The 27216-nt window shown below is 40.4% G+C and overlaps 1 protein-coding gene across 3 annotated transcripts in view; it reads right to left on the reverse strand.

The window, feature by feature from the left end:
* LOC121377184 (nuclear receptor coactivator 1-like) overlaps positions 1-27216 on the reverse strand; it is a 161342-nt gene that overhangs the window by 9379 nt on the left and 124747 nt on the right. For 2 of the 3 annotated variants that reach the window (XM_041505090.1, XM_041505092.1), the window contains 10 exons: positions 25767-25949; positions 23544-24963; positions 21467-21675; positions 16621-16710; positions 15899-16114; positions 14523-14778; positions 7861-8158; positions 4337-4611; positions 3083-3214; positions 2088-2227 (listed from right to left, as the gene is read on the reverse strand). In XM_041505090.1, the coding sequence (XP_041361024.1) occupies positions 2088-2227; positions 3083-3214; positions 4337-4611; positions 7861-8158; positions 14523-14778; positions 15899-16114; positions 16621-16710; positions 21467-21675; positions 23544-24963; positions 25767-25949 (3219 nt within the window). The remainder of the gene's footprint in view (positions 1-2087; positions 2228-3082; positions 3215-4336; positions 4612-7860; positions 8159-14522; positions 14779-15898; positions 16115-16620; positions 16711-21466; positions 21676-23543; positions 24964-25766; positions 25950-27216) is intronic. The other variant, XM_041505091.1, reaches the window with a different exon arrangement.

The raw sequence follows: 27216 nt of genomic DNA on the forward strand, positions 1-27216 counted from the left end.
CATCTAGTCGGCCGATGGCATTGTTTCTCTGCGGTTCACTGAGACGTGGCATGTCCTGGATTGTCAACTGTCGGCCAGATACAGAGGCCAGGCAAGCGAACACCCTGCACTTTTATACTGTCGGTGTTCATGTTGCACGTGCAGACAACGCACGTGCAGTGGTGACATGGTTTGCACGTGGCTGCGTTTTTGCGAATATTCACATTTTGGAACTTTATTGTACAGTAGCTGCGTTTTATCGAATGTAACCGTGGGAATGTGTTTGGGACATGCAATGACCTTATATTCACAAAGCATGAACCGGTAGCAAACATAAAATCGGAGTTATAACCCATTTGTACCCTTTTGCGTTTCTTTTTTTGAAGAGTATATCTGTGTGTCTACAAAATAAATGTACTGATTATACATTTGTTGTATATCTATACAAAACAGGAATTCTGCAAAATTAAATATCTCACCTACCATAAATGTATTTGAGAAAAAGGTTTTGTTTAACGACACCACTAGAGAGCACTGATTTATTAATCATCGGCTATTGGATGTCAAACATTTGGTAATGCTGACATATAGTCTTTAAGAGAAAATCTGCTACATTTTCCATTAGTAGCAAGAGATAGTTTATATGCACCATTTCACAGGCAGAATAGCACATACCACAGCCTTTGATATACCAGTCATAGTGCAATGGCTGGAGCGAGAAATAGCCCAATGGGCCAACCGACAGGGGTATTTGATGTTCATAGTTGCATCTGTAGGAGCTTAATTGTTAAACGCTTTTCCAAGTTTTAATAATAATTTAAGGTTTCAAGTTTAAATTTTTTGTGTGAGATGTACATTCATAAAAACCACTATAAACCAAGTTTCACTGATCAAAGATTTTAGTTTGTCACATTTATGTCCATTTCTCACAAACTGTTAAATGGTCTACACTGGCCCTAGGTTATTGTGAACCATGTTTACGTGTGACAAACTGTAAATGGTCTACACTCACCCAAGGTTCTTTGTGTACAATGTTTACGAGTGACAAACTGTAAATGGTCTACACTCATCCTAGGTTCTTTGTGTACAATGTTTACGAGTGACAAACTGTAAATGGTCTACACTCACACCAGGTTCTTTGTGTACAGTGTTTATGTGACAAACTGTAAATGGTCTACAATGGCCCTAGGTTATTTGTGTACCATGTTTACGAGTGACAAACTGTAAATGGTCTACACTCACCCTAGGTTCTTTGTGTACCAAGTTTACGAGTGACAAACTGTAAATGGTCTACACTCACACCAGGTTCTTTGTGTACAGTGTTTATGTGACAAACTGTAAATGGTCTACACTGGCCCTAGGTTATTTGTGTACCATGTTTACGAGTGACAAACTGTAAATGGTCTACACTCACCCTAGGTTATTTGTGTACCATGTTTACGAGTGACAAACTGTAAATGGTCTACACTCACCCTAGGTTATTTGTGTACCATGTTTACGAGTGACAAACTGTAAATGGTCTACACTGGCCCTAGGTTCTTTGTGTACCATGTTTACGAGTGACAAACTGTAAATGGTCTACACTCACCCTAGGTTATTTGTGTACCATGTTTACGAGTGACAAACTGTAAATGGTCTACACTCACCCTAGGTTATTTGTGTACAGTGTTTATGTGACAAACTGTAAATGGTCTACACTCACCCTAGGTTATTTGTGTACCATGTTTACGAGTGACAAACTGTAAATGGTCTACACTCACCCTAGGTTATTTGTGTACCATGTTTACGAGTGACAAACTGTAAATGGTCTACATTCACCCTAGGTTATTTGTGTACCATGTTTACGAGTGACAAACTGTAAATGGTCTACACTCACCCTAGGTTATTTGTGTACCATGTTTACGAGTGACAAACTGTAAATGGTCTACACTGGCCCTAGGTTCTTTGTGTACCATGTTTACGAGTGACAAACTGTAAATGGTCTACACTGGCCCTAGGTTATTTGTGTACCATGTTTACGAGTGACAAACTGTAAATGGTCTACACTCACCCTAGGTTATTTGTGTACCATGTTTACGAGTGACAAACTGTAAATGGTCTACACTCACCCTAGGTTCTTTGTGTACCACGTTTACATGCGTGATGGTGTCTCCACTGCTCGATGATGCCTTCTGATCTTTAACCTGTGGGGGACTGAGCAGCTGATTGCGGAACAAACTCGTAGCTTTAGCTTCAGCATCATCAGATACTGGAATACACACAATATTATACATCAGATACTGGAATACACACAATATTACACTATTAGGTAGGGAACACACAAAATCAGATATTATAATACCTTATTATGTGATTAGATCCTGGAATATACAAAACCTTACACCACTAGATAGTGGAATACATAATATTACACATCAGATACTGGAATACACACAATATTACACCATTAGGTAGGGAACACACAAAATCAGATATTATAATACCTTATTATGTGATTAGATCCTGGAATATACAAAACCTTACACCACTAGATAGTGGAATACATAATATTAAACATCAGATACTGGAATACACACAATATTACACCATTAGGTAGGGAACACACAAAATCAGATATTATAATACCTTATTATGTGATTAGATCCTGGAATATACAAAACCATACACCACTAGATAGTGAAATACATATTACATATCAGATACTGGAATACACACAATATTATACTATTAGGTAGGGAATACACAAAATCAGATATTATAATACCTTATTATGTGATTAGATCCTGGAATATACAAAACCTTACACCACTAGATAGTGGAATACATAATATTACACAACAGATATTGGAATATACAAAACAGTATATCATGAAATGCTGGAATATACACAACAGATAAAAAGATCCTGGAATACACACAATATTACATGATTATATACTGGAAAACACAAAACCTTACACCATTAGATGTTGGAATACACAATTTTCTAAAAATGTAGTCACAACTGGCAACAAAGTGACTGATTATTTTAACCCCTGTGATATTATGTGTATTGCAGTATCTAAGAAAAAATAGTATTGTGAGTGTTTCAATATGGACTCACAATACTGGGGCTGTGTGGAGGACAAGGCACGGAACTGTTCGTAGCGTTTCCTGGCTTCCTGGCGCGACTTGCTCAACACATCACCGTCACTGAGATCCTCCAGACCTGGGTGCTCCTTCGCCATGTCGCTGACTGAAAACAAAACACAAAATCATAATCTACTGACTGAAAACAAAACTCAAATCATTATCTACTGACTGAAAATACTCAAACCTTAGTCTACAAACTCAAATCACATTCTACTGACTGAAAACAAAACTCAAAATCATAATCTACTGACTGAAAACAAAACTCAAAATCACAATCTATTGACTGAAAACAAAACTCAAAATCATAATCTACTGACTGAAAATACTCAAACCTTAGTCTACAAAGTCAAATCACATTCTACTGACCGAAAACAAAACTCAAAATCATAATCTACTGACTGAAAACAAAACTCAAACCTTAGTCTACAAACTCAAATCATATTCTACTGACTGAAAACATAACTCAAATCATAGTTTATTGACTGGAAACAACTCAAACCTTAGTCTGACTTAAAACAAACTCAAATTTTAGTCTACTGACTGAAAACAAAACTCAAATCATAATCTTTACATAAAACAAAACATTTATAGAGTTAATCATTGTTCAAAGAATCGTTTGTACAAAATATGTGACACATTCACATTCAGCTTTATAAATATTAATCAGCTTGCACTGAAACAGACTCATCTTCACTGGTAAAACTGGGAAGAAATCAAATATGTGAAAAAGAGTTTAGTTTCTACAAGAGTTATCCCCCTTTACAGTGCAAAAATTGTAAATATATTCAACTTTCAATTTAACATTGAATATCTTGGTGATCCGTTGATAAACAAAGTTGGGCAAACCTATCCTGGATGGAGGAGTTGGCCGAGGCCGGTATCTGCGGCCATGACAGGTGTGTGCTACAGCTGATTGCTCTGAATGTGCACGTAAAACCCTCTGACCAGGGGCAATACCATACTATATGCTTTAAGGTAAGAGTAAAACATACTTTACAAGCCACTAAGGACATATTATCTTTCAGTGCCAGGAGATTTCACTGAAAATGGGATGCAAAGCAGGTGTTTCCAAAAATAAATCTTTGGTCACATATTACACATATTAGCAATAATTATAAATGGGTGACTAAATTTTGTTTTATGTTTTGGGGCTTGAAATTAAGGACTTAATTTTAGCCGAGATCAACTAATAGACAAGAAGACATTTTATAATAATAAACTTTACTTGTCTCAAGAATGTCAGGGGGAAGTTCTCCACCAACGTCAAAATTCATCTGCTCTATCTGTTGTTGTTGCTGCTGCTGTTGTTGGTGTTGTTTTTGCTGCTGCTGCTGCTGTTGTTGTTGTTGCTGCTGCTGCTGCTGTTGTTGTTGTTGTTGTTGAAGCTGTTGGTGTTGTGACTGCAACTGTTTCTCGGAGCGGGCACTACAGATGTTACGCAGTTCCTGTTTCACATACTGCGATGTTGGGTTCGATGGAGATAAGTCACTAGGTTTTTTCCTGAAAACAGGTCATCAAGAAATGTTTAACCACTTCCCTGCACAAAAATACACATGGGCTATAGGGTTTCAGACATGGTCATAAATCAAATGCATCATTAGAAAGAAAGAAAGAAAGAAATGTTTTATTTAACGACGCACTCAACACATTTTATTTATGGTTATATGGCGTAGGAAAATATGGTTACGGACAACACATATATTGAGAGAGGAAACCCACTGTCGCCACTTCATGGGCTACTCTTTTCGATTAGCAGCAAAGGATCTTTATATGCACCATCCCACAGACAGGATAATACATACCACAGCCTTTGTTACACCAGTTGTGGAGCACTGGCTGGAATGAGAAATAGCCCAATGGGTCCACCAATGGGGATTGATCCTAGACCGACCACGCATCAAGCGGAGGCTTTACCACTGGGCTACGTCTCACCCCCTGCATCATTAGATAACATAAATACAGAATATCAATATGCAACAAACACTACACAAACAGGACATCATTAGATAACATAAATACAGAATATCAATATGCAACAAACACTACATCATTAGATAACATAAATACAGAATATCAATATGCAACAAACACTACACAAACAGGATATCATTAGATAACATAAATACAGAATATCAATATGCAACAAACACTACACAAACAGGACATCATAATTTAAAAAAAAAAAATTCATATGATTCAGGCTGGACAAAACACATGGCTAGCAATTTTGAAAATGTTGACTGAAGTTTTGTTCAGCAAAACTGAACATCACTTGGACAAAGGTACGTCTCCATTAACATGCTCCAAAAATAACATTTCTGTGAATTTATCATAAAAACTTAAAAGATATTCAGAATTTTTTTAGCAAATTAACTTTATGCATATATTTAACACCAAAAGCATAAGTCTAGTTAACCTTCAGGATACTGCAGGCGAGATATATCAATTTATCATGCAGCTTTGATTCCTGTGACCGATAACACCTATTTGATAATAATTTGCAGCTCAAATTTCATTTTAATTCATTATATATATATATTTATCCCACAATCACTGTATACATTGGCAAGATACGATGACTAGATTTGTGGTCACTGACCAAAAATATAGGTCACGTGACATAGCCCAACTCGACTCGAGTGTTTCAGACTAGATTTTCAATAAACATACTCTTTAAATCATTTGTTTAAGTACAGTAAATACAAATAACTTTTACTTTTGCGATAACAATACAAAACTTGTATATTTATTTATGAATTAGAGTTTAGAAACGCTTTTTGAATGTGACAGAATGTAGCTAGCGTCTTACAAAAAATGACGTAATGTACCTTGTACAACGTCATACAGCAAAAGCCTCGCTAGGCTGAAGATACTCTATATGGGTACACAAAAATGGAATACAAATAATTTTCCTACTAGTCCCATAGGATTGCAGGATAAAAGAAATAACTGGTTACTGTCTTAAGATATCGGCTTTATCCTGCTCAGGTCGAATGGTGAATGCAGCCGCCATTCTAACGTTCGCAGAATAAAGCCGATATCTTAAGATAGTAACCAGTTATTCCCATAATAGAAAGGAATTCTTGTTTGGGTTACTACAAACATTAGGACAGTCAGAAACATATACAGAATACAGACATTGATATTATTAACAAGAAAATGTATTTGTCGTCATTAAAAGGCTGTAATAGTTACAATGACAGCAGGTCGAGTTCCTTTAAGAGAGACATCATCACAGATCACACAAAGTAAATGTGATACTAACCTTCCATGCCGCAGTCCAGATCACACAAAGTAAACGTGATACTAACCTTCCATGCCGCAGTCCAGATCACAGATCACACAAAGTAAACGTGATACTAACCCTTCCATGCCGCAGTCCAGATCACACAAAGTAAACGTGATACTAACCTTCCATGCCGCAGTCCAGATCACAGATCACACAAAGTAAACGTGATACTAACCTTCCATGCTGCAGTCCATATCACAGATCACACAAAGTAAACGTGATACTAACCCTTCCATGCTGCAGTCCAGATCACAGATCACACACATCACACAAAGTAAACGTGATACTAACCTTCCATGCTGCAGTCCAGATCACAGATCACACAAAGTAAACGTGATACTAACCCTTCCATGCTGCAGTCCAGATCACACAAAGTAAACGTGATACTAACCCTTCCATGCCGCAGTCCATATCATAGATCACACAAAGTAAACGTGATACTAACCTTCCATGCCGCAGTCCAGATCACACAAAGTAAACGTGATACTAACCCTTCCATGCCACAGTCCAGATCACACAAAGTAAATGTGATACCAACCCTTCCATGCCGCAGTCCAGATCACAGATCACACAAAGTAAACGTGATACCAACCCTTCCATGCCGCAGTCCAGATCACACAAAGTAAACGTGATACTAACCTTCCATGCCGCAGTCCAGATCACACAAAGTAAACGTGATACTAACCTTCCATGCCGCAGTCCAGATCACACAAAGTAAACGTGATACTAACCTTCCATGCCGCAGTCCAGATCACACAAAGTAAACGTGATACTAACCTTCCATGCTGCAGTCCAGATCACAGATCACACAAAGTAAACGTGATACTAACCTTCCATGCCGCAGTCCAGATCACACAAAGTAAACGTGATACTAACCCTTCCATGCCGCAGTCCAGATCACACAAAGTAAACGTGATACCAACCCTTCCATGCCGCAGTCCAGATCACAGATCACACAAAGTAAACGTGATACCAACCCTTCCATGCCGCAGTCCAGATCACACAAAGTAAACGTGATACTAACCTTCCATGCCGCAGTCCAGATCACACAAAGTAAACGTGATACTAACCTTCCATGCCGCAGTCCAGATCACACAAAGTAAACGTGATACTAACCTTCCATGCCGCAGTCCAGATCACACAAAGTAAACGTGATACTAACCTTCCATGCCGCAGTCCAGATCACACAAAGTAAACGTGATACTAACCTTCCATGCCGCAGTCCAGATCACACAAAGTAAACGTGATACTAACCCTTCCATGCCGCAGTCCATATCATAGATCACACAAAGTAAACGTGATACTAACCCTTCCATGCCAGTCCAGATCACACAAAGTAAACGTGATACTAACCTTCCATGCCGCAGTCCATATCACAGATCACACAAAGTAAATGTGATACTAACCCTTCCATGCCGCAGTCCATATCACAGATCACACAAAGTAAAGGTGATACTAACCCTTCCATGCCGCAGTCCATGTACTGCATGTCAAAGGTACTGAAGCCCTGCTGGGCAGCCATGTTGGAGGTGGGCAAGGCCTGATTGTTGAAGTTGGCTGTCGACGTGACAAGTGAGGGTCCTCCCGGGGGGATGGACAGCGACTGCGACGTAAAGCCTTGATTGAACGGCGGGCTCACTTGGCTCACGTTGGGCTGGTTTTGACGAATTGAGTTAGGTGAAATAGAGTGAGGAGACATGAGCATAGGGTCTGGACTGTTGCCAAATGGACTGTGGGGAGTTCTGGGGGAGCCACGACCTGTAATGACAAACATATCACTTATGTGGGGTGTTCTAGGGGAGCCACAACCTTGAATAACAAACAAATAATGGACCGTGGAGTGTTTTGGGGGAGCCACGACCTGTAATGACAAACAAATCATGGACTGCGAGCCATGACCTGTAATAACAAACATATCACTTATGTGGGGTGTTCTAGGGGAGCCACAACCTGTAATAACAAACATATCATTTATGTAGGGAGTTCTAGGGAGCCATGATCTGTAATGACAAATATATCACTGATGTAGGGAGTTTTAGGGAGCCACGACCTGTAATAACAAACATATCACTTATGTGGGGAGTACTAGGCAGCCAAGACCCGTAATAACATGTTACTTATGTGGGGAGTTCTAGGCAGCCACAACCTGTAATAACAACATGTTACTTATGTGGGGAGTTCTAGGGGAGCCACAACCTGTAATGACAAACATTACTCAAAACAGGTAGATGGTTTAACATTCCTTAAGAAATACCCTTATTTTTTCAATTAAAAATCAAAATATTGAAAATATTAATACAAATATCATAGAATTAATCCTAGTGTTTTTTAAATGAAAGGTCTGCTGTTTTTGTGTAATGCACCATTATGAAAACCTTGCTTTCTTTATTTTAAAAAATTATCTTGTCATGTGTACTAACGTAGATATTCTATGTTGATGCATGTTATTATATACTGTAGATCCTGAAATTAGCATGTCCCTAAATTAATGCAAGTGACAGTGGGCAGACTAAAATGCGATCTGAAATTAATGCGAGTGGCCTCTCTTTGAAATACAGTGGAAACTGGCAAAACCGGACCCTGATTATCCCGGATTCCTGTCTACATCGGCCATATTGTTTGGTCCCGAATTTACATGTATATAGCCTGTGCTTTAAAATCCTTTAAAAACCGAATTCTGTGTCATGGTTCATACAGGCAAGGACCCATAAAATTCAAGCACTTTTCAAGGACCTACCTTATGTTTTCAAGGACCATAAATACAAACCTTAACCAGCCTTTTAATAGACTTGAATAACTGAGCTATGCTGAAGCTTGCAGTATCCGCTTTTTTTTTCCACCGTTTTCTGTGTGATTTGAGTGCGCTCTCGCCCATGGCGCCAATGTTAATATCCTTGCGACAACAGGAACACACGGCTTTTGACACGTCCTTACTCTCTCTGACCCACGCATATTTTCGACACCAAGTTTTGTTAAAAACACACTTTCCACTAGGCATGTTTAAATTTGAACATGTGCTTGCAAAAACTTCAAAATCTAAGTGATTCCGTGTCATCTCGCCTGACTATTGTTTGCAGTTCTCAAAACGAGGCTATTACGCTCGTCAATAATCGGTAAATCTCGGCTGAGGCATTCGGAACAGCATTTGTCCCGGAATGGGCCGAGTACATTCAGGTTGCGGAATGTCACGAGTGCTAGAATGAAAGTGTGAACACGGAAGTAAAAATGCTAAATTTCTTTCGAGATTGTTCCGTAATTTCTGGTTAAAATGACGCGCTAGTCACACTGACATGAAATTCAAGCACTTTTCAAGGACTTTTGCACTTTTCAAGGACTTTTGCCCCAAAATGTGAAAATAAGTACTTTTCATTTCAAACTCCTAAATTCAAGCACTTTTCAAGACCGTGCGAACCATGCATGTGTGTACTACAGATACCGGATCGATTTTCCTCCCCAAAAGCTTAATTTCTTTGTTAAATAACCGTGAAAAACCGTAATAACAACAAACTCTGCTCACCACCTGGCCGGAAATAGCGTAACCTTATTTCTCCCATTACGCAACAATGCGATCTCAGACCAGACATTCTGGCTTTCGGCTAATTAGACCTTGATTGGTGTTATTTGTATCGGTCGGTGTGGTCCGACTCTATCGCACCTCAGAAGCTTAATCGCATTTTAGATCTTCACTATGAGGTTGGAAAAAATCTTGTTAAACATTTAGCTTATCCAAACACACAAATTAAAAGTAGCACACTCATTGTCACATTTAGATTGTAATTTAAAACCCAACTGCACAGATTTACAATGCATGTACATGTAGTTACTTATTTATTTCATAGATACAGATACACATGTGCACGCAGAAATTTGATCTCTGTAAAATGTCTCATCGACCCCAAGCAAAACGTAGGCAAGTTGAACTTTCGTTAAAAACCAAAATGGATTTAATACGGGCTGCCGAATCGGTACTAAAATTAAACCAGAAGCAACTAGCTAAAAAATCTGGAATCGGCACTTCGACAGTATCTGACATTTTGAAGAAAAAAGAGGAATATTGTGTTGAATATGAAAAGAACACAAGCAATGGAAAAATTAAATGTAAAACTGCGTACAAATACGACGAGCTGAACCAACTGACATGTAGATGGTTCTCACATGCCCGAGCCAAAAACATCCCGATTTCAGGCCCCATCATTAAAGAAAAAGCACTGAAATTTGCTGGTGATCTACAGCTTGAGAATTTAAAGCTTCAAATGGGTGGTTGGGTGGTTGGAGAGTTGGAAAGGCAGATTTTCGATTCGCAGTTTTAAGGTGAATGGAGAAAGTGCAGGTGTGGATATCGACATTGTCAACGACTACAAGGAGAGAATTTCTGAAATTGTGGCAGGTTACGAACCAAGGAACATATTTAATTGCGACGAAACGGGATCCTATTGGAGAGCACTACCAGACAAAACGCTATCGGCGTGCAAATAAGTGCACAACCTCACAACGCACCCTGGACTCATTTTTCATTAAACAGTGACGATGACACTGAAGCTATCATGCATATCTGTGCTTTAAAAATAAATTTGCATTAAAATGTTTGTTGCTTGTGTGTTTTTTATAGATAGATACCGTATTGTTCCTACCTGTAGCGCCCCCTCTAATATAAGCGCCCCCTATGATCACGAGAAATGTATCATGAAACGGTACCCGTAAAATAGTAAAACTGGCTTACCTGACTGCCGACTTGCAATGATTATAATCGGTAAACAAATAAAATCCAAACAGGTGAAGCACTACAACACTAGTATGGGCGAACAGTATGTCACACATGTCGTTTATCAAATGTATGTCGCTGTTATCTCCACGCAGAATGAACGCACAACACTCCGTTAACGCTGTTCAAAACCGGAAGTGCAAACATACCGGTAGGTATTTACACCGACACCGTAACACCGTTTAAAAAACGGGTAAATGATAACTTTAACTAAACTGCAACCTGGAGTCAAATGTCAACAATTTAACTTTAACTAAACTTAAAAGTGGAGTCAAATGACAATAATTTGTGTACACAGTGACAATCGAAACGTGTCAGTTACAAACTACCAACCAGAGCTATCGTAGTCTGTGCTGTCTGACTGATGATCCTCGTAGTCTGTGGGATCGTCGTCGGATAGAACAGCTGGCGCGTTCATAGCTTCCAGTAACTGTTCGTCCATTTCCACATCTTCAGGGGAAAACCCGTCAAATTGGTCGTCACCATCGTCATCATCGTTAATGCAGTTAAAAAGGTAGTCTTCACTGCCGTCTAAGGCACTAGTGATGCCGCACTTCTTGAAAGACTTTCTGATGATGTCAGGGGCGATTGCCACCCATGCTTCTTTCACCCATCATAGCAATAACGGTTTAGGCGGAGCTTTACGATTACCGAATCGAGTGTTTTCAACAGGCCCGTTGAATAACCACTCGTCGTATAGTTCCGAAAGCCAAGCCTTGAAAGGGTGGTTCCAGGACACATCGGCAGGCTGTAGTTTCGAAGTGCAACCTCCTGGTATTACTGCCATGTCGGTGTTGTACGTTGTTTTCACACTCGATTTTACAGACTGAGTGAGGTGCCCACGAAAGGCATCCCACACCAGTAGACGACGGCAGAGATTGTTGAGACCATACAACTTGCTCAACCAAAATTTTATACTAGTCTCGTCTGCCCATGACTTCTTTCCAGCCTCGCACATGTATACAATGATTCCACTAGGGACATCGTTCTTGGGCAGTGGCCTAAGCCCTGGTAGGTGAACTAGTGGTGAAAGCTTTGTGCCATCAGCATACGCACCTAATGTCACTGTAATGCGCTGCATCTCGTGGCCCGTCGACGACATAGCAACTTCATGAACACTTTTTACATTGAGTGTCGATTTTCCGGGCATTTCTAGCCAAACAGGGGTTTCGTCCATATTAATAATATCTCTGTCATCATATCCGCGAAGCTTCCTTAACTTGATAACGAAACGTAGAAATTTGTCCACTTTATCGTCAGTTATAGCAGCAACATGCTGAGACACGTGGGTTGTGCGCCGAAAAGTAAAACTGTGACATTTCTTAAATTTTGAAAACCAACCTTGTGAAGCTTTGAATGACTGGTTGCCATTAATCTTATGAAGTCGCAAGGCTTCATATTTGAGTGCCTTACCCATAACGCGCACACCCGCCGACCGACGCTTATTAAACCAAGACAGCAAAGTGTTTTCAATATCAGTGTACTTAACTGGTCTTCCAGCGCCTGGCTTTCTTTTTTCTGTTTTCTTTGTAGATTTAAGGTGTTCTTTCGATTTACACCAATCTTGGACCCGTTTGCAGTGGACACCAAACAATTTTGCAGCATGATGCTTGCCTTTTTCTTCAGCAACGGAAATGACTTTCAGTTTAAACGCAGCGGTATAAGACCTGCGCGACATTGAACTACTAGTACTCGCCATGTTTGCAAAGAGCAGAGTGTGTACCGAAATCCTAGGGCATTGGCCGCTGAGCCGGGGGGATGGGGCTGGGGGTCCATGGCCTCCAACTTTTTGGAGACGACTATTAAAAACAATATATATATATATTCAGACTGGGTGACAAAATGAAGTGGGCGAGTATGAGGGGTCTCAATCACACACCCCTCCCCCACCCCACTTTCAAATACATTCCGCAGGCCCTATATGCCTACGTGCACAGTACCATGTATTTCGATAAATCAGCTGACGATGTACGGTACGCTACGTCATGTCAACAAGAAAACGTCACTGGTGGAGTGACTCGGCGGCAAAGCTTTTGATGTGAGCCAGACGCACTGACAGTTTGATACGAGGATTTTTCACACGTATTACGAAACGTGTTCTAGTACTCTAATTAGCGCGCCCCCTTTGTGTTTTGCATCGCGCCCTGGCGCTAAAAATAGGAACAATACGATATATATTAAATTATTACTGGAAATTCTATTAAAAGTTATTACTCGGAATACATAGGGCACTTTTCAAGGTGTAAACGAAATTGGCCGAGATGTTCCAAATCTTTCCGATGTAATTGAAGGGAAGTAACTCTAACGTGTTATGAGTTTCTAAAAAAAAATCACAAAATTGAATCTTCTGAAAACCGGATCCTGTCGAAACCGGACATATTCAAAGGTACGGTGGTGATCCGGTTTTGCCAGTTTCCACTGTATTAATTTTCTAGTAGCACACGTCTGTGTACTTTTCAGTTAAATCCAAGTTACAGGCGTCTTCAATGAGATCAACTCACTAACATATCGGTGTACACATCAGTTAACCTGTTTAGTCCTTAGTGTTTTTGGTGAGATCAACTCAAAGCACATTTTTACAGCAATCATTTATGTAACATGTATAGTTACCTAAATGTGGCTAAACATTAGCATACATGTACCAATTACAACTGTATGCCAACACAGTTGCAAGGAACTTGAACAGTAAAGACAAAGAAAAGATCGACAGTGTGCTAAAACCTATTCACACATGATGGATTGTGTTGGCTTTTGACAGGGTGGCCAAAGACCCTGCAATCATCACACGTGGCTGGCAGCTTGCTGGACTATTGGACAATTAGTCTATCTCATCTACGATGAATTGTGCTTCAGTTGTTTTATAAATGTATTAGAATTTTAATCTTTGTTTGAATAGCGTGTCACACATAACTGGCTGGACTATTCGACAATTAGTCTGTCTCACCTATAATGAATTGTTTTCCAGTTCTGTTTTATAAATATATTAGAATTTAAACAAAAAAATGTTTGGTGGGGTATGTTTTAATAATGTAGGACAAATATACAAAACATAAAAATAAATGTGTAATATTATTAATGTAAATAACACAAACTCGCATTTTTCGCATTAATATTATGATCGCATTAATTTCAGGATCTACAGTATGTTAACCATACATTTGCATTGTCCTCTTGTTACATATAAAAACTGTAGCACTGAACATTTCTCATTTACTTCCTGTTTTATTTAATTTGTTTGTTTTAAAAAAAAAAAAAACTGGCCCCTTGTCTGGGAATAACCCCACCTTATGCTAAGCTCATCATGAGTTTTGTTGCCCCCTGATGTTATTTCTTGTCAAGCCTAGTACGTGCATCACTCACCAGGTGGCATGCTCATCTGTCGCTGCATGAGTCTGCTCTGATAGATCTGTGGGGGCAGGGCCTGCTGCTGCTGCTGCTGCTGCTGACTAGTTGGCTGACCGCTCGGCTGCTGGCCGAACAGACCCATCTGACCGGTCGCTTTACTCGTGAACTGCGAGTCGGGGAACTGGAACTGAGGAGATGGCTGACGACTCGGACTCTGCAGCGAGTTGCCAGACAGCGAGCGGTGACGCTGCAGACTGGCGAACTGATTCACCTGATCAAATAACAATTGTTTGTCATTGTTTGGCATAAATTGATTCACCTGATCAAATAACAATTGTTTGTCATTGTTTGGCACAAATTGTATAAAATTGACTTGCCTGATCAAATAACAATTGTTTGTAATTGTTTGGCACAAATTGTATAAAACTGATTCACCCGATCAAGTAACAATTGTTTGTCATTGTTTGGCACAAATTGTATAAAATTGACTTGCCTGATCAAATAACAATTGTTTGTCATTGTTTGTCACAAATTGTATTAAACAGATTCACCCGATCAAATAACAATTGTTTGTCATTGTTTGTCACAAATTGTATTAAACTGATTCACCTGATCAAATTACAATTGTTCATCACTGTTTGTCAGAAATTGCATAAAATTGATTCACTGGATCAAATAACAATTGTTTGTCATCGTTTGGCACAAATCGTATAAAACTGATTCACCTGATCAAATAACAACTGTTCGTCATTATTTGGCACAAATTGTATAAAACTGATTCACCTGATCAAATAACAATTGTTCGTCATTGTTTGGCACAAATTGTATAAAACTGATTCACCTGATCAAATAATTGTTTGGCACAAATTGTATAAAACTGATTCACCTGATCAAATAACAATTGTATGTCAGTTTTTCATAAATTGTATAAAACTGATTCACCTGATCAAATAACAATTGTTCGTCATTGTTTGGCACAAATTGTATAAAACTGATTCACCTGATCAAATAATTGTTTGTCACTGTTTGGCACAAATTGTATAAAACTGATTCACCTGATCATATAACAATTGCTATTTATTTCTGAGCCAATATTTTTCTAATTTGCACACAAAAATAGTTGTTTTTTTATTTCCAAAACACTTTTACTTTTCTTCTTACGTCATATCAAACTGAAATTATTTTTAAAAACTATTTTTGTAGGAGAATGGGATGGACTATAGGTGGTTATGGGTTTGAAATTGGACACTGCATTTAATGTACTTTGACTAACTTTAAACAGAAGTACTCCTACCATGATCTTTTTTATCATATATCCATTACTTTCATGATTTTATGGCACATAATGTTACCTTGTGTCAGAAAGCTGTAAGTGAAATGTTTAAACATACTTGTGGTGGCATGCCAAGAGAGCTGGGTGCGCTCTGTTGTGTCTGAGTGCGGTGACTCCACTGTGTCGGCTGGCTGAAGTGAGGCGACAGCTGCGACGTCACTGGGGGCTGCGACAACATCGGACTCAACTGAGGCTGCTGCTGCTGTTGTTGTTGCTGCTGCAAGCTGGTAGCATTGAAGTGTGGTGACATTGGCCCAGGCATTGCTTGACCTCGCTGAAAACATAATGGACATCATTTACTGATAGCAGTGTGAATCCATTACCTGAACAAAAGGCTTGTTCACTGATTTTACCTAAAGAGCACCGGCCTCGGTGGTGTCGTGGTTAGCTATCGGACTATAGGCTAGTAGGTGCAGGATTCGCAGCCGGTTCCGGCTCCAACCCAGAGTGAGTTCTTAAGGGCTCAATGGGTAGGTGTAAGGCCATTACACCCTCTTCTCTCACTAACCACTAACCAACTAACAGACAGCCCAGATAGCTGAGGTGCGTGCCCAGGACAGCGAGCTTAAAAAAAGTCTAAAGTTTATTGGGAAATAATTAAATTACTGTTACATTCATTACAGTTTTAAAAAATGTCATCCCATTGGTCTAACATAGCAATACGAGTTTGTTAATTTCTCAATGAATGTAATAATAACATCGTCAAGAGTTGGTTTTGCTAGCAATTAGACCAGCCACTAAGATATAACTAATACATTTTACATGTGATCTGCTACTCACCTGCACGGGGAGAGTAACGTTAGGTGCATTCCCAGAATTCATCAACTCTCCAAGATTCTCCGGGAAGTTACTGTCGATGTTCATACTGGCCTGAAAATACATACACACACCATTACTGAATTTCATCTGATCTATGGTGACCAATTAAAGCTAACTGTATGATCTTGCAACCAGGGGTGGGGAAAAGCCCTTTTTTTCCCGATCTAGGACCGATTCTCGATCTCTGAGACTGAAATTATTTTTGAAAAATGCGCGTTTGCCAGTCCCACTTTTGTCATTCTTGTCGGTCCGAAAGCACCTGTCCATTTCTATTATTGGAACAAATTCCTATCGGTCAAGTGGACCGGCCAGCCCAGATATCGGTATCTTGTGCATGATTTAAAATAATAAATAAATAGTGGTCAATATGGCTGGTGTTTCAGACATTTGTGATTTTAAAGTCTGCCTAAGCATATTGCCAGTCACTGAAGTCGGACCTACAGTAGTGTCAATCGACTGCCACTAGGCTAGACATTTATCAGTCACTGAGCCGGTCAAGAGATTAAACAGATGTTAACGATAGCACCATTCTTGGTTTAGAAAGCCATCAAGGTATTACACTCCAATTAAAACAAAGGACCCAGAATTTTCAACTGGTTACAATCAACACCTGTCAACACCTGTGTACGGAGCTCTGTCGGGTCGAGTGTCCTAGAGGCTTTTGTGCAATACAAACTGCTTAAAATAGCATAAAATATAATGAAATAATCTATAAATGTATTTCTTGTTGACTGTTCAATGTAGTATATCCAATAATTATAAAGGATTTTAAAATTAACAAAAGGTTTCCACTTTTTTGTTAACAAGTGGGAGTAAGCAGAACAACTACATGTACTGTTATCTCAAGAGCCAGTAGAGGTCAAATTTCATCCAATCAGTGATGACGTTATTACTCTCTTTGTCTAAACATGTGCTAGCTTAGGCTGTCAAACGCTTCGAACGGTGCCATCTTTTATTAATTTTCAGGACACAGTACTGAATACTCGTACTTTTTATACATATATGGGAATTAATATTCATAACTTTTATTCCTTTTTTATATTATTTATTCTATTATATACAATTTGTGCGGGTTTTCACTGATCATTATTATGTGATTAATTTTTTTTTTCTTCATGTTTTCATGTTTATCGTTTCGCATTCATGATTCAAGATAAAACTATACAAATATCACTATGATTTTTTTAAAAACTATTTGGCAAATATCGTTTTTTAAATGTACTTTTTTTATTTATTCGTTTCTCTCCACCCCCCCCCCCCCCCCCAAACATTGACATTAAAATAAAATACAAAAGAAAAGATTTTATAAAACAGATTTTTTAAGTTAACAATATTGTAAAAGGACTAAATATCAGCCCCAGTACAGAAACAAAATAGATACACTTCCAGATTCCTTTTCTCATTTTGCGATGGCCAAGTTACTTTCACTTTATCGATGGTACTTCTATACTACAGACCGGCCTCGGTGGTGTCGTGGTAGGCCATCGGTCTACAGGCTGGTAGGTACTGGGTTCGGATCCCAGTCGAGGCATGGGATTTTTAATCCAGATACCAACTCCAAACCCTGAGTGAGTGCTCCGCAAGGCTCAATGGGTAGGTGTAAACCACTTGCAGCAACCAGTGATCCATAACTAACTGGTTCAACAAAGGCCATGGTTTGTGCTATCCTGCCTGTGGGAAGCTCAAATAAAAGATCCCTTGCTGCTAATCGGAAGAGTAGCCCATATAGTGGCGACAGCGCGTTTCCTCTCAAAATCTGTGTGGTCCTTAACCATATGTCTGACGCCATATAACCGTAAATAAAATGTGTTGAGTGCGTCGTTAAATAAAACATTTCTTTCTTTCTTTTTTCTATACTACAGTTACATTCCAAATGTTTTGTTTTTTAAAGCTCATTATACAATGTTAGTATTTTTCAAATTTTGTGACACTTTTGGATTCCTGTTTACGTAAAAAACGTTTTCAACATTTGTAAAATATTAGGTCTAATATATATTCCTTTAGAGATAAAATAGCAGTAGATAATTTAGCTGACCCCAGTGATCCGTGCACATTTCTTTAAAACTTTTGGCTCGACTCTATACTGAGAATTTAGTTTAGACTGGTCGCAAGTTACAACCTTTGCAATATAACATCTATTGATTTGCTGAGCATCAAGTATCTAAAAATCAGTCTAAAACATTTGTCAGAATACTAGTAAAACTTTAGGGTATTGAAATTACAATATTCAACTGTATAATAAACTTCCTTTAATCGTGAAGTATGCAAGTTTTAATTTTTGAACATCTACAGGTCATGAAATAATAATAATACAACAGGAAACAGATCTGCTGAGAGTATGGTAGCTTTAGTAGGGCTTCACAGCTAATTGTTTTGCCAATGGATCTGGAAAGTATGGTTCTTTCCACTGTTGCCATGGTAAAAATACAACCCTGGTATTAACAATACAGATTGTCTTGAGTAAAGTTGATAATTTCTCTAGTGTGTCTTACAGGAAAACCTGATTACGTCCACTGTATCACTAAGCTGCCAGTTGCCAACAGCAGAGTTTAGAAAAAAAGACACACCAACCAAGAAAATAATAGGACAGCATCAAAATGTGATAGCAGGGGGGCCAACACAACATCGAGTTGGCAGAACACAACAGCATGTCAGGCTGTCCTGCTAAAATGAGCAGTGAGAACACTGACCTTTATTACGGTAAAGACAGAAAGAGAGTTCTGTTCTACAAGTCTTGTGGCACGAGTTCCCTCATTCTTACCATGACAGGACCCAAATGTTATGGTTAGTTTGTTTTGTTTAACAACACCACTATTTATCTCACTAGAGCACACTGATTTATTAATCATCAGCTATTGAATGTCAAACATTTGGCAATTGCGACATGTCGTCATCAGAAAAAACATGCTACACTTTACCTAATGTAGCAAGGGATCCCTTATATGCACTTTCCCACAGACAGGAAAGCACATACCATGGCCTTCGACCAGTTCTGGTGCACTGGTTGGAACGAGAAAAAAACTATCAGCTGAATGTATCCACAGAGGTGGTTCGATCCTATGACGCAAACATCTCAAGCGAGCACTCGACCGACTGAGCTAAATCCCACCCCCCTCATGATGAGATAAAATCAATATCTGAATCATCAACATGTTATTGTGTGTTAATATTTGTTTTCAATGCATCAGGGTTCACTCCACTGTTTATAACACTCCCCTGACATCTACACAAACACCTGTCAACAAGTCACTCACTGGCCATGTGAACTATTATTTGCACAAAGAGAGTAAATAATTTGCAGTACTTTTAAGTCGATTCTGTGGTTATTTACTACACTGGCAGGACACTGGCAGAACATTGGCATATACTGGACAAACATGCAATAATACTTTAAAAAAAAAAAAACACAACAAAAAACAGAAGTTAAAAATTTCTTTTGTTTAAAGACAGTTAGAGAACACTGGTTACATAGAGAATAATACATTGAGTTTCCGTTTGATACCATTTATCTTACAACGAGTTGTTTAAAGACAGTTAGAGAACACTGGTTACATAGAGAATAATACATTGAGTTTCCGTTTGATACCATTTATCTTACAACGAGTTGTTTAAAGACAGTTAGAGAACACTGGTTACATAGAGAATAATACATTGAGTTTCCGTTTGATACCATTTATCTTACAACGAGTTGTTTAAAAACGTAAACAACAAGTGAAAGCAAGTTGGAGAAGTTTTTAAACAACAAGTTGTAAGATAAATGGTATTAAACGGACACGAATGTAGTATTCTATTTCTTATATACCTCGAAACAATGAAAATGTAAACAATATAAGAACTAAATTATGTTGTTAGGGAACGTAGCCTAACTGGGTCATGACGTATGGATACTTGGCTTTAAGCATACACACCATGTTATAACCAAGTCACTACTGTACTAACAGATCCGTTTTCTTTAAAAAATAGAGCACTTTAAAACATTTGCCAACCACTAGGAAAATTAAATTGATGAAAAGTGAGCATTTTAATGTGGCGAAGCATTGTAATAATACAGCTAATTTTGAATTTCAATGACATCAGTATTCCAGCTACGCGGGCTCATATAATGTGCACATCGTTTTTTCGGTTCATACTTGCATGAACCAAAAAATAATTGCGGTCAATTCTTAATTGGACATATGGTTAAGGACCACACAGATATTGAGAGAGGAAACCCGCTGTCACCACTTCATGGGCTACTCTTTTCAATTAGGCAGAGAGGGATCTTTTATATACACCATCCCACATACAGGATAGTACATACCACGGCCTTTGTTACACCAGTTGTGGAGCACTGGCTGGAACGAGAAATAGCCCAATGGGCCCACCAACAGGAATCGATCGCGCATCAGGTGAGCACTGTAGCACTGAGCTACATCCCACCTCCTTAATGGTGCCTGGCTGGGACTGACAAACGACTCACCTGTGGGAAGCCTTTAATGGTGCCTGGTTGGGACTGACAAAACGACTCACCTGTGGGAAGCCTTTAATGGTGCCTGGCTGGGACTGACAAACGACTCACCTGCGGGAAGCCTTTAATGGTGCCTGGTTGGGACTGACAAAACGACTCACCTGTGGGAAGCCTTTAATGGTGCCTGGCTGGGACGGACAAAACAACTCACCTGCGGGAAGCCTTTAATGGTGCCTGGTTGGGACTGACAAAACCACTCACCTGCGGGAAGCCTTTAATGGTGCCTGGCTGGGATGGACAAAACGACTCACCTGCGGGAAGCCTTTAATGGTGCCTGGCTGGGACGACAAAACAACTCACCTGTGGGAAGCGTTGCCCGAACTGCTGCCGCTGCTGCTGAAGCATGCGTTGCTGCATCATGTGCTGCTGCTGTAGGTGGCGCTGCTTCTCCATCTTCAGCTTCTGCTGCTGCAGCAGCGTCTGCCTTACCTGCATGGCCGTCGAGGTCGGGTTACGGAACATCGTCCCCGGCTGACGCTGCAACGCACTGGCTAGCGGGCCCATGTTACCTGGAGGAAAGGAATATTTTTAACAACACCCTCGTACAAAACACATTGTTGTTTTGTTTAACGACACCACTGGAGCACATGATTTATTAATCATCAGCTACTGGATGTCAAACATTTGGTAATTTCAACATTAAGTCTTAGAGAGGAAACCAGCCACATTTTTCCATTAGTAGCAATGGATCTTTTATATGCACCACCCCAAAGAGAGGATAGCACATACCACTGCCTTTGATATACCAGTCGTGGTGCACTGGCTGGAAACGAAAAATACCCTAGTACAATTAAAATGGTTTAATGGTTAAAAATAAATAGCATAAAATTCAACTTACACTGAAAGCAAAACCAACTCTAGCTAATGTAGATTCATTTCTCTTTATATCTGCAGAGTTTATGCTAATCTTAAAAACAGTGATCTGTAATAACACAACACAACACAACACAACACAACACAGATGTTATTGCCAGAGACAGGTACATTGTCTTGAAGTGAAGTGAGGACCATGAACTCTACCACTGAGCTACATCCCATCCACAGATAAGAACTGATCACATACCTTGAAGTGAAGTGAAGTGAGGACCATGAGCTGTCTACCACTGAGCTACATCACACCCACAGATAAGAACTGATCACATACCTTGAGGTGAAGTGAAGTGAAGTGAGGACCATGAACTCTACCACTGAGCTACATCACATCCACAGATAAGAACTGATCACATACCTTGAAGTGAAGTGAAGTGAGGACCATGAACTCTACCACTGAGCTACATCACATCCACAGATAAGAACTGATCACATACCTTGAGGTGAAGTGAAGTGAAGTGAAGTGAGGACCATGAACTCTACCACTGAGCTACATCACACCCACAGATAAGAACTGATCACATACCTTGAAGTGAAGTGAAGTGAGGACCATGAACTCTACCACTGAGCTACATCACATCCACAGATAAGAACTGATCACATACCTTGAAGTGAAGTGAAGTGAGGACCATGAACTCTACCACTGAGCTACATCACATCCACAGATAAGAACTGATCACATACCTTGAAGTGAAGTGAAGTGAGAACCATGAGCTGTCTACCACTGAGCTACATCACACCCACAGATAAGAACTGATCACATACCTTGAGGTGAAGTGAAGTGAGAACCATGAACTCTACCACTGAGCTACATCACATCCACAGATAAGAAATGATCACATACCTTGAAGTGAAGTGAAGTGAAGTGAGAACCATGAGCTATCTACCACTGAGCTACATCACACCCACAGATAAGAACTGATCACATACCTTGAAGTGAAGTGAAGTGAGGACCATGAACTCTACCACTGAGCTACATCACATCCACAGATAAGAAATGATCACATACCTTGAAGTGAAGTGAAGTGAAGTGAGAACCATGAGCTATCTACCACTGAGCTACATCACACCCACAGATAAGAACTGATCACATACCTTGAGGTGAAGTGAAGTGAAGTGAGGACCATGAACTCTACCACTGAGCTACATCACGTCCACAGATAAGAACTGATCACATACCTTGAGGTGAAGTGAAGTGAGGACCATGAGCTGTCTACCACTGAGCTACATCACACCCACAGATGAGAACTGATTATACCTTGAGGTGAAGTGAAGTGAAGTGAGGACAATGAGCTGTCTACCACTGAGCTACATCACACCCACAGATGAGAAATGATTATACTTTGAGGTGAAGTGAAGTGAGGACCATGAGCTGTCTACCACTGAGCTACATCACACCCACAGATGAGAACTCATTATACCTTGAGGTGAAGTGAAGTGAAGTGAGGACCATGAGCTGTCTACCACTGAGCTACATCACACCCACAGATAAGAACTGGTCACATACCTTGAGGTGAAGTGAAGCGAGGACCAACTGGTGTCTGAGGTTGAGATGTCATGCCTGGCTGAACCCGATTCAGGTTCTGCATCGCCTGCTGCGGTAGCTGCTGGCCTGCAAATCCGGTATCCATGGCAACTTGACTAATGTCCTGCGACGGGATCCCTTGCTGCGCCATCTTTATTTGTCCAAGATTCGCACGCAATGAGTGCAAACTGGCCTTGTTGGCTGACGACGGCACAGCAACCGAGTAGCTGGGCTGCACCTGACTGGCAATATGAGAGTTGGGCAATGAGTTGGCGGGACTGGGTGACGGTTCCTCGCTCATCAACTGACGTTGGATGATGTCAATGGCTAGCTGCTCACTAACCGACGTCGTCGACAGTGGCCGATTGGACTGTGAGTTGATGCCGAGGATGTTGTCAAACTCTTCCCATGAATCGACCAGGGAGTCGATGCTGGACATGTCGGCAAGGTGTGTGGTAGGCTGCGTGGGCAGGGATGTGGATGGGGATGGGGATGATGGGGGAAGGTTGCCCAGGGAGAAGTCTTGGTGCAGGTCGGCGGCCTGCTGAAGGATCTGCTGTAGCAGGGGATCGTTGCTGTCTCCACCGTGACCGTCGATCTCCATGCTGATTGTCTTCGTGGCCTCGGTGAGGATCTCCTGGAACTGGTCGATGCTGTTGCTGCTGTTCAGATCCATGCTGGCAGCAGAATAGTTTTGATTTATCATACTGGAACTGTTACCTGAAGTAGCAGCAGCAGCAGCAGCAGCAGCAGAGCCAGTGGGTTTGGTGTTGCCAGGAAACGGAGCATTGGGATTTGTCCGAGGATTGCTACGAGGGTTCGGAGTCAGTCCACTTTCTGTGTCCTTTTCATCGTCAGTCACAATGCTGCCATCTGCTGGCCGAATTTGAATTATTTTGTCGGAAAGATTTCTGAATCGGTTTTGAGGCACAGCTGTTGGGTTGACAGTCAATACAGTGTTCACAACGGTCTCTTTGGCTGCTTTCTTCGACAGCAGCTGTGCTAACAATGCATTTCGCTTCGACAAACGACTCTGTGCACTGCTGGTGTCAGGATCCAACAAATCGGTGCTATCCACCTCCGAACTGGATTTTCTTTTCTTCTGAACACGGAGCCTCATCTCCATTTCTTTAGCAGACGTATTGTCATTGTCTTTTTCCCACAGCTTGTTGAGCAAACTGTCCAAATTTTTGTTTTGCATGAATGTAGACGAGTCACTGCTCCGTCTGGAATCACTGTAATTATCTTTAAACACCCCCCCATCAGGTGGAGGGCTGAACACGGGCACCGACAGAGGTGTCTGAGGCTGGCTGTGAGACGTGGACGACTGCGGCTCCTGCTGACCTGACTGGTGTCGTGACCTTGACCCACTACCTACTTCCTGATCCTGAATAGTACTCTCCTAAAGTAATCACATTTATGATTAGTATAAATCAAGACAATACAAAATAACAGCTTAAATAATTAGTAAATTTGTTCAACACAGAGTTAATTTCACAAAAGAACGAGCAGTTTGAGTCCTGTTAAAGCAATACATGTTTCCTAAATCATTTTATTTTCTAACTCTATGAAAAATGGTCTGTAACAATATTTCGAAGCATTAATTGTTAAAAAACATCCAGAAAACTATATGTGGGATATACAGACAGACCGACAGACATGATGGGAGATCAAAGCTGTAGTGGAATAGACATTAATCTATGACAATAACTTTTAGAATAACATATTCTTCTGATATCAAATAAATGGGTGTGTTTTGGGGACACACAATACCAAAGCTTGTGCAGTATCTGGATGACCTCAGTGTTTCCATTAAGTGTTTTTACGAAATCTTTTGGAAGTTTTGTTGTCGACATGTCACAGGAAATATCATGTCCTGGCTAAAAGACTGGACATAAGTGGTGATCCCGTACGTTTGCACCTTGGTGTTAGGGTGTCCAGTTAGGAGCCCAAAAAGAAATCACTTTGGTTTATTTGGTATGTAGAAAGTAGCACTGATATGCTTCTGAAATTTTCATAAGGTGTGCATAAATTTATTTATTTTTAAATGATTTTTTTATATTTTATTGTATGCATGCAAGCATTAAAATATTAAAAAATCATTTAAAAAGACTGGTAGGAACGGACGGACGAACGGACAGACAGATAAAATCTAAAGTCCCCTCCATTTAGACTGGTAGATGACTAATGACATGGACAACTCACTGCGGGGGCAGAAGTACAGTTCTCCACCTCCTCCTCCTCCTCTAGGAGTTTTTGTAGCAACTCGCTGGTTGATCGCTTCTGTTCCCCGTCCACGGCCCCTCCATCCTCATCAGCCAACTCCCTGTCGAGATGACCCATAGATCCTTGAGCCTCAGGCTGCTTCTTCTCATCACTCAGCAACTGCTGCAACACACAAACACAGTGTTCATAGCACTCCCAGCACCACCCTCACAACACAGTGTTCATAGCACTCCCAGCACCACTCTCACAACACAGTGTTCATAGCACTCCCAGCACCACTCTCACAACACAGTGTTCATAGCACTCCCAGCACCACTCTCACAACACAGTGTTCATAGCACTCCCAGCACCACTCTCACAACACTGTGTTCATAGCACTCCCAGCACCACCCTCACAACACAGTGTTCATAGCACTCCCAGCACCACTCTCACAACACTGTGTTCATAGCACTCCCAGCACCACCCTCACAACACAGTGTTCATAGCACTCCCAGCACCACCCTCACAACACTGTGTTCATAGCACTCCCAGCACCACCCTCACAACACAGTGTTCATAGCACTCCCAGCACCACCCTCACAACACAGTGTTCATAGCACTCCCAGCACCACCCTCACAACACAGTGTTCATAGCACTCCCAGCACCACACTCACAACACAGTGTTCATAGCACTCCCAGCACCACCCTCACAACACAGTGTTCATAGCACTCCCAGCACCACCCTCACAACACAGTGTTCATAGCACTCCCAGCACCACTCTCACAACACTGTGTTCATAGCACTCCCAGCACCACTCTTACAACATGGTGTTCATAGCACTCCCAGCACCACTCTCACAACAGTGTTCATAGCACTCCCAGCACAACTCTCAGTGTTCATAGCACTCCCAGCATCACTCTCACAATACAGTGTTCATAGCACTCCCAGCACCACTCTCACAACACGGTGTTCATAGCACTCCAAGCACTACTCTCACAACACGGTGTTCATAGCACTCCCAGCACCACCCTCACAACACAGTGTTCATAGCACTCCCAGCACCACTCTCAAAACACAGTGTTTATAGCATTCCCACCAACACAGTGTTTACAGCATTCCCACCAACACTCAAAACACAGTGTTTATAGCATTCAAAGCAACTCTCAAAACACAGTTCACACCTTGTAACTTGTAACACAGTATCAATATACTGACATCCAAAAGACATTTTACAGACATAAAATTTGAATAATTTGATAAATATTGTTGCTAATTGAAAAGAACCAACATAGAAACCACCTTACAAACACTTTGCATGTATCACGAAGTGCATGTTTATTTCTGAGCAGATTGTTTTTTCTAAACTGCACACAAAAATAGGGAATTTTTGTTATTTCCAAAACACTTTTACTTTTCTTCTTACTTCAAACCAAACTGAAATTATTTA

This window comes from Gigantopelta aegis, chromosome 7 (genome assembly GCF_016097555.1).
Source record: "Gigantopelta aegis isolate Gae_Host chromosome 7, Gae_host_genome, whole genome shotgun sequence".
Taxonomy (NCBI): Eukaryota; Metazoa; Mollusca; class Gastropoda; order Neomphalida; family Peltospiridae; genus Gigantopelta; species Gigantopelta aegis.